This window comes from Poecilia reticulata, linkage group LG23 (assembly GCF_000633615.1).
Source record: "Poecilia reticulata strain Guanapo linkage group LG23, Guppy_female_1.0+MT, whole genome shotgun sequence".
Classification (NCBI taxonomy): domain Eukaryota; kingdom Metazoa; phylum Chordata; class Actinopteri; order Cyprinodontiformes; family Poeciliidae; genus Poecilia; species Poecilia reticulata.
Window position 1 is genome coordinate 1557808 of NC_024353.1, and position 8363 is coordinate 1566170.

At 40.4% G+C, this 8363-nt stretch overlaps 2 protein-coding genes across 3 annotated transcripts in view; both read right to left on the bottom strand.

Moving 5' to 3' along the window:
* myf5 (myogenic factor 5) overlaps window positions 1-70 on the bottom strand; it is a 2699-nt gene extending 2629 nt beyond the window's left edge. Inside the window, exon 1 of the mRNA XM_008400433.1 lies at window positions 1-70. This exon is cut by the window's left edge and continues 444 nt beyond it. Coding sequence (XP_008398655.1) covers window positions 1-9 — 9 coding nt within the window. The 5' untranslated portion in view covers window positions 10-70.
* A 3746-nt stretch (window positions 71-3816) lies between these two features.
* myf6 (myogenic factor 6) lies at window positions 3817-6766 on the bottom strand. Of its 2 annotated transcripts, none has more exons than XM_008400434.2 (3): window positions 6170-6766; window positions 5828-5921; window positions 3817-4177 (listed from the first exon to the last, which is right to left on the bottom strand). In XM_008400434.2, exons 1-3 carry the CDS (start codon window positions 6686-6688, stop codon window positions 4068-4070), a joined length of 723 nt encoding a protein of 240 aa, XP_008398656.1. In that variant the 5' UTR covers window positions 6689-6766; the 3' UTR covers window positions 3817-4067. The 2 variants fall into 2 exon arrangements, with proteins under 2 accessions (XP_008398656.1, XP_008398657.1); XM_008400435.2 differs by having other exon boundaries at window positions 5828-5918; window positions 6170-6763.
* Window positions 6767-8363: the final 1597 nt, after the last annotated feature.

Consider the following 8363-nt stretch of genomic DNA (forward strand, 5'->3'; position numbering starts at 1 on the left):
GACGTCCATGGCTTGGTAGAGAAAAGGCGTCAGGATAGAACGAAGGAGGATAAAGTTGCTGGGTGAAAGAGAGGAGACCTCTGAGTGATATGAGGGGTCTGTTGCCCCAGACCCCCCTTATATGCCCCTGGGCTAAAGCCCAGGGCCTACATTGGTCAGATCTAATTACCATGGCCCATTGGCCCAGCCAGAAGGCAGGCTGGAGTTTGTTCAGTTCCCTCCCTGCCTCATCCCTACCACCACCTCACCCCCCAGTACCCTGCAGAGTTTCCCACATCTGCACCTACTGGTGTTTTCCCACTCATCCCCATTTTCACGATGAACGCTGGGCATGCAGCTTTCCAAGGTGTTTCAAACTCCATCTGCCGCTTGGTCTGCTTTTTTTCCAAACAGTCTTTTGGCTTTATGTGATTTAGCTAATCTGTAAGTAGCCCCATGTTGTACCTTACAGCTACACTTTGCTAGCAAAACAACCGAGGGCTCAATCTGTTTGGCCAAAGTGTGCAGCAAAGCAGGGCGACCTCTTCCAGCCAGTTGTTACCGTGGAGACCACAGCGTTGCAGATGCAGCCCAGCTGCAAAGGAAGGTGTAACATTTCAAGCCCCAGCTAATTCACAAAACAGTGGCAAACCGTCTAAATGCCCAATCTCATCATTTAAGGTGCTGCAAGAGAGCGCTGACCCCTGTTTGCCAAAGCTCATTAAAACTAATGACACCGCTGTGTACCTCAGCTCCGTGGACCAAATTTTAACCATTAAAAGGTAATGACGTAGGTTAAGCGCCACATTACAGCACCGAACAGATGGCCAAGACGGTGCAATCGTTTTTATTCAAGTGGACGACCAACAGCTTAACAGGCTTTAAACGCAGAGCTGTTATTGGTTGGAAATCTTGGCAATTCAGTTCAAGGTTTGCACTTGGATTCTGTACTTTTTCTTTAATTTGTTGAAAGATTCTGCTTAACTAAATGTGGCCATTGTCGACCATACTGCAATTTACATAACAGAGTAAATAAAAAGGTGTGTACACTTCTGAGCTCCTTTGCTTCTCCGCTCTGTAGTTTTCAGTAAAAAAAAAAACCTTAAATAATTATCATTAGTCTGATCTTATATTGGAGGTGCATGCAGAGAAAAGAACCCTTAGTTTACTGAGTGATCCTCACTAATGTCGGCAATAATTAGGTTTCTAGTTGTTTTTTTTTGCAGAAAATAAACAGTTTATACTTAAACAGATGCTGTAATGTTCTCCAAAATCATATAAATGCTTTGCTTATTATTGTAATTCCTAACTTTAGCTTCCTTATGGAATCTTTTAGCTGTGAATATCTGTGTGAGTTGTGTTGTTCTTTTTCATATCTGCACTTAGACAAAGCACAGGAAACTATGGCCGGCCTTTCTCCTGCCTGACCTTGCTGGGATTTGTGTGTTGCTGATGACACCATATAATTGTCATTAGTCTGTGAAGGCAGTGTTTTAAAAGTCAGAGCTGATGAAAGGTGGAATGCTATAACAGGGGGATGAGGAGGGGGATCAAACCTGGAAGCTGAGCGCTCCGAGTTGCCCGAACTTTCCTTCAACATCTTGCCATGAGAAGCGCTCAGATTTGCAGGGTTTGGCAGCACTTCTCTCTGCTCACTGCCAAACAAATGGTGTTGCCACTCAAAATGTTATTTTGTCAGTTTTTTTCATTTCTTTTGCTTCATACTGAGTGAAAAATAAATCCTGAGAGATTTTTTTTTATATATTTCACTTTGTTTTTCAACATGCATTAAGCTCCTTAATTCATAAATATGCAGAAAAATGATATTTAAATATAACAGCAGATTAATACAAATTTTAATTTTTTTAAAAGTGTTAATGTTTTTGTACTCATTCTGAAAAAATATGATGCGATAACGCCCAGCCATATTTTCATTCAGATCACGGAGCCGTTTGGAGGAAATAGGGTTATCAGACGTGGAGGAGGTGGGACGTAAAAGATCACCCCCTGCCCCTCACTTAACTCTGCCTTTGACCCTTGAGAACAACAGAAAAGAAACCCCAGAAAGTTCCCAAGAGACCAGTCTGGGACGGAGATCACATCACCGGGCACAGCGCGCCAGTATAATCTCCCTCTCTGCATCCAAAAACTGCGCCATGTGCTGCGCCAATCAACCTCCGGGGCTCAATTAGGCAGGTTTTCTCATTGACGACGTCGTTCTCAGCCTCTAAAGCCGCCTTTGATCCTCTGAGCATCTAAACAAGCTGCGGCAGGGCCGATGTCTTCTTCAGCTGTGGCCCCTCGGACAAACTCTGACTGCAGTTCAGGGGCTGAGAGTCCTGCGTGTTTTCTTAGGTGTGAGCGGTTCCCAGAGAACAGGGCTTGCCAAACGTTTTGGCACATTGTGAGAAATATCCGCATTGTATCCTTACGAGCTGTCAGCGGTACAATTACCCGAAGCGGCGCAGTTCAGGCTGACAATTTGTTCATTTTAGGTGGAAATTAAACGAAAGAGAAATTTAAGCCTAAATTTATTCACACCCCTGTCAGATTTGGGTACAAAATACGCTAAATAAATATTTTTGTGCCGTTCAGATATTCAACCAAACACATTGTTTTTGATAGACAATGCCAATGATATTTTTATATACATTTTATTAAAAATAAAATCTATTAATACCTTTTTAATATTCTATAAGAAATAATTGTAAGCATTAGTAAAGTGGCATCCCTGCTATTATCACAATCTGCAGCTTCTTCTGCAGATTATCTATCAAATTCAAGTTGGTACTAAGACTGGATTCAGTTTTAAAATGTAAAAAATTGAGCTAAACATATTAATAGGAGTGTAATTCGTTGAGTCAGAGTCACTTTTTGCAAGTGGAAATTAATAATAATAATCAAAATTTCACATTAACTGTTCCGAATGACTCTCTAAAAAGTCTTGGTGAGAGTCTGTAACATCCTCAAGCAGTTGCTCAGCACACACAGATCTCTACAGAGGAAATGACCTTCAAATGTAAGCATTATTTGAAGAAACTTCCTGTAAGCTGAAACCTGGAGTAACATTTCTTCATGTTCTACCTAGCTATTTTCTTTACCGAGTTGATGTTATTGCTTGGTCTTCTGTCCTTAAACCTGGTGAGCAGCTGTGACATTTTGCATGAGGCTTTATCTGCCTGAGTCCCAAAGGTCAACGAGCACGGTGAGCCATCTGCAGAGATCAGAGCGAGCCATCGTGCAACACGACATCAAGCGTCAAACCCCGTCCCCTTCTCTGTCACGTCAATACATGACAAACAGGACCGATTGGATTTCCAAGCCACTGGCGTTGAGCCACGCATTTCATGTAAGCGCTTTGTCATGTGACAAAGACTCGAGTGATGATGAATTAAGACCTAACGGCTAAAATAACTGTATTAACCCACTGGGGTTTGCACTCGTGCTTGGAGCCCAAGTTTCCATGTTCCCAACATGTGATAGGGGAGGAGCGTGGAGGCACGCAGTGTTTGGAGGAGACTCAGATTACTGCAGTGGGATCAGGTCTGCTGGTGAACAAAGACCAGCACTCTGGCAGCGAACCGCTCCACAGCGGTTTCGACAGTTTTTATGGACTTCTAACAGCCATGAACGCTGGTGTGAGTGCTAAGTTTTTTACTACTTGTGTTTGCTTATCCTTATAAGCAACTAAGTGACAAATACTGGCATGATGCAAATTGAAAAATTAACAAAGAATGTTTTTGTTTTTCAAAGATTTTACCAATTTTTGTAAGACAAAACATCAATGGGGCCGTCGTCAGCATGCAGTTGAAACCTGAAAAACTGTACAAACAACCGTACAACAGAGTAAGTGATTTATTATAGGTCAGCTGTGTGTACAAATTTTCAAATAAAATGCAAAGTTTTAACAATCTGTTAAGCTTTGAAAGCAAAATAAATACATTCATAAATCACGTCAATATAAAATATGTACAAATTTTTGTCCTCCTGGTTCAAGTGAGAAAAAGCCAAAATTATGCATCACAACCAGACAAATTAAAGAAAAACATTGGAAATTTTAAATAAAACTAAAATCTTTTCAGACTGTTTCAGTTTTCTGAGGGTGCAGCGGAAAAGTTGAGTTTCTCATCATTTGTGATGCTGTCCACAATTGAGGACAGACGCAGGAGGCTGGAGGACGCAGAAGACTCGCTGGTCACTGAAAGCAAAGAAAAGTGTATTATTAGTGTTTTAATCAGAAGACATATGAAACCAGGGTAATATGCTTGTATGGTGTACAAAAAGTCATAAAATTAAATAATTTTTAACCACCAAGTCAGGAAAAATGTACAAAAATCCAACATTAATGTCCACAACAACAACATCTGATTGTTCGGCTTTTACAGACATCTCTAATGTTTGTGGAGGGCAGAGTAAGTGTAGTAAAACCTGCTGAGTAACTCTAAACAAAAGTAACAATGCCTGGTGCACCAAAATGCATTTGCTGTCAAAAGACAATATGTCAACCAAAGCTTGTTTGACAGTGAAGTCAATCAATCAGTGTGCACAAATACCGCCTCAACATGGACCATTAACTTCTAATTAATTTGCACAAATGGTTGAACAATTGATTTATATGTACTCTTTGCTTCTGTCTTTGCCATAATCGACACTGGCAGCACTGCCCATTGTGCGTCTATTTGTGTAATTGTCCTGGATGCATAACCTCTATTGACAGAATTATTTAGACAAGATAACTACAGTAAAAGTAGCTTTTAGCTTTCATGTTCTGTCCAAATTTAGACCAAACACATTAAAAATGAGGCCCATAATACACATTTTGATGCAGCCAGTGTTTAATGAAATATATATTCATTTATATAAGTAGAGCAGAGCAGGACATAGCTCTTCTTCCTTTCGGCCCATAAACATTGATCTTTTGTAAGCATTGTGATTTCTGTGAATACATTACCACAAACCTGTGTCTATCTACAGCAAACTGAAAAATCTGAGGTATGTTATAAGAAAAAGAGAGAAATTAACATACCAGAGGATGACCGAGAGCGAGATTGTTTTACCAAATACCTGAGATGTTGAACAACTTAAAGTCATAAACGTCCTATCAGTGTGAGCCCACGCTATAACAGTGGAACATGGTTCATTGTCCTCAAAACTTTAAAATATAGGAAGTTGTACACTCATCTGCTCCTGTAAGATGCTTAGAGACAAAAAACCTTGGCACCATGACAAAACATTAGGTGCGGGTCCACAAATGTGATCCCAATCTAAGGAGGATTTGGTCCACTAAACACTAACAAAGACATTTCCGACTTTAATATCATAATTAATGCTGATGGGCTCGTGAGAGGAACTAGCATCGATAATAAGTGTGAAGCACGAAGGAGGAGAACTAACTTTCTGGAGGAACATGTCAGATTTAAGTGTTTGTTTTTTTTTGTGGTCAATGAAAGAATATTAAACGATGTAAAGAAAACAGCAAAGTCTAAATGTCCAGATCAATATCTCTTGCAAATCCCACTGACAGTCAACATTTTCAATGAGAAAAATTCAATTTATGGGAAAGGCAACAATGACGCAACTTCGCTAAACAATTTGTGTCACTTGCAAAAAGTAAAGAAGCATCATCCGCTCAAAAATGAAACTATGAGAATTGTTGAAAATTGGGTTTGCATCAGCTCAAACTGCCTTACGACACTTCTGAATAAAATCTGCTTTTGTCGTTTGGCCTGCAAATGGTCACTGTGGTTACCTTTGCCCAGCCTGGAAGAAATGAGAATCTGCACTTTGCCAGTTGTGGCAATACTCAGTTTGTTAACTGCTAATTGCAAGAAATTGCTGACAGATGTACCTTCTCTCTGGTTCATTGCTGCATTGGAATGATCAGCAGAGGTCCGCCAGGTCTCAGAGGACTTCTTCCATTGGTACTCATCGCTGGCAAGCTGCTGAAGCAAGACAGAAAGATTTTACTCATCCCACAAATCTGGAATTTCTAAATGTTCGTGACAAGCTCATATAAAATAAACAATACACTGTAACAAAACGGGCAAAAATCCATTTAAAGTTCAAGTATGGACTTTGGTGTCATTTGAAAGTCATTTCGTTCCCCAGGCACACGTTGGAACAGATTTAGAACATCAACTGGACGCCAGGAGGAATTTCCTCTGAGGAGAGTGAATCAGTAAAAGCTTACATTAAGCTCTTTGGTGTTCAAGGAAGTTCCGTTTTGAATTTTCTCCTGCTCATCCAGAGTCTGCAACAGGTCCTGTAGCCTTTCAATGTAACTTATGGCGCTGCGTAAAATCTCCACCTTGGGTAGTCTCTGGTTGGGATTGGCCACGGTCTTCTTCTTTAGCGCGTCGAAAGCTTCGTTGATCTTCTTCAGCCTTCTCCTCTCCCGGAGCGTGGCGGCCTTGCGTCTGTCTGTCGGTGCCGACTTTCTCTTGCAGATCTTGCAGGCCCACATGAGGCACTGGCCCTCGCAGTGTGACTGGAGACCCGGAGGGGCAAGCACATGCTCCTCTCCGCTGCTTTCCCCCCCTGTCTCCGACGGGACATTATCCTGGCCTGGGGACAGCGGGCTGTCATTGCTGTTGGAGTACAGAGGAGAGACCCCTGCGATGTCTATGTGTTGTAAAGATCCATGATCCGCTTCCTCCAAGTAACGCAAATCACTGAAAAGATAAGTGCTGGTCTCAAAAAGGTCCATCATATTGTTGCGTCCTTCTCTCCGTTTTGACAGTGGAACTCTGGCATTTAAATAGAGCAGCGGGGACACAGTCAACAGACTTATATATAGAATGTGAAACTCTATCCAACACTGGCTGCCACACTGCAACAAGCATATAAGTTTTGAATGGGTCTCTGCTGCACACTGACTTTGTGTTGGGAATAAATACGTTGAGGCATTCAGAAGCTATTAAAGAGTCACCTCAAATTTCATGACAGGTGCTATAACTAAATACATCTGAACAAAATGGCTGCATTACGATGTTATTTAATGTCTAAAAGGGAAACAAGAAATCTGTTTCTCTTTTCAATTGTACTTTATAGGCGCAGCTAAGGCGTTGCCATGTTTTAAAAAATGGGCGTAAATCATATCTTTCTTTGTATGAATTAACAATATTTCCACTTCTTTTGCAATAATGCAAATTAACTGGATGTTAAAAGCCAGCTGGACCACTTCACAGTGATATAGATCAGGGATAAGAGGAAGGAATGATCAAATTAAAGTGTCCTTTTATAAGAAGGGCAGAAAACATAGTTTTCAGAAACCTGTAAAGCTGCTATTCGTTTGTGAAATTTTATTAAAATCCAACAGAAGGCTGAGTCGAATTTTTATTTGCTTCCATTCTTTTCAAACTGACTTTCAGCCACAGCATTGACCTCTCCATCAAAGGCACAATGGTTTTGTTATGGCTGCCCATGCTGAGAATCGTTCCTCTCAGCCTCACTGTATCATTTGATACACAGAAGGTTTTTTTTTTCACCGAACTATAAAAAAACCCAAACATCCAAACTCATCAATCTCGTATAACTCATGTTTCAAGAATAATTACTTCAAGTAGCTAACAGTCCAGCTGAAGCATGGATATCAGGCTAAGCTTCTTTTTTTGTTTGCTTTTTTCTGATCTCTTTCTCAAACTCAAAACGTATTAGTCATTCCCCACACAAACCTGAGTACAGAGGGAACTCTAGCCTTTTAGATTATGGGCCCAAGCCTGGAACAACTTGTCTCCAAAGATGAAACATTGGATTAATTAAAAACTGTTGAATTTGCATATTTTAACCAGGCATTTGCTGTGAAGATTACACATTACTCATTCTTTATGGATACTTTCCATGTGATTTCGTAGCTTTTTATGTCCTTTATGTTTTTTGGGTGCTTTTTTTTTTTACTTTTATGGTTATGTTATGTCTATGAAAAGTGCTGAAATGATGAATTCATTCATAGGATACTGGCCAAACATGCCTGACTTTCAACATCTTTGTTAAGGTTATATTTGGACACCAAAGGGCTGGCTGACATGGAGGGAAAAATGGAAAGAATTACCTCTGATGTCAAAGACAAAGATATAAATGGATACAGTCCACTTCCATTGGTTTTCACCTTCTGTCATGATGTAGGAAGGGAAGGACCCAAATGCAGACACTGACTGTGTCTAAAAACAGATTTCTTTAACAGTGAACAGTATGGAGAAATTACAGAGGAGATGTGGAAAAGCTGTGGCAGAAGGAAAGCAGAAAAACGGAGAGCGGAAGACTAATTATCACAAAGGGAGCCGAATTTAAAACTAACACAGAACAGAACACAAGAACAAACCAAAAGCTAAACACAAAGAAATAAACTAATATGACCTCACCTTTCTAACAATAAAGGTGTCTTG

What these genes read in the sequence shown, in the direction of transcription:
- myf6 (XM_008400434.2), bottom strand. Translation starts at nt 6,688, where the DNA reads ATGATGGACCTTTTTGAGACCAGCACTTATCTTTTCAGTGATTTGCGT. An exon ending in TGAACACCAAAGAGCTTAAT is followed by an intron (nt 5,922 to 6,169) that starts GTAAGCTTTTAC and finishes GTCTTGCTTCAG; the next exon opens with CAGCTTGCCAGCGATGAGTA. An exon ending in AGCAATGAACCAGAGAGAAG is followed by an intron (nt 4,178 to 5,827) that starts GTACATCTGTCA and finishes CTTTGCTTTCAG; the next exon opens with TGACCAGCGAGTCTTCTGCG.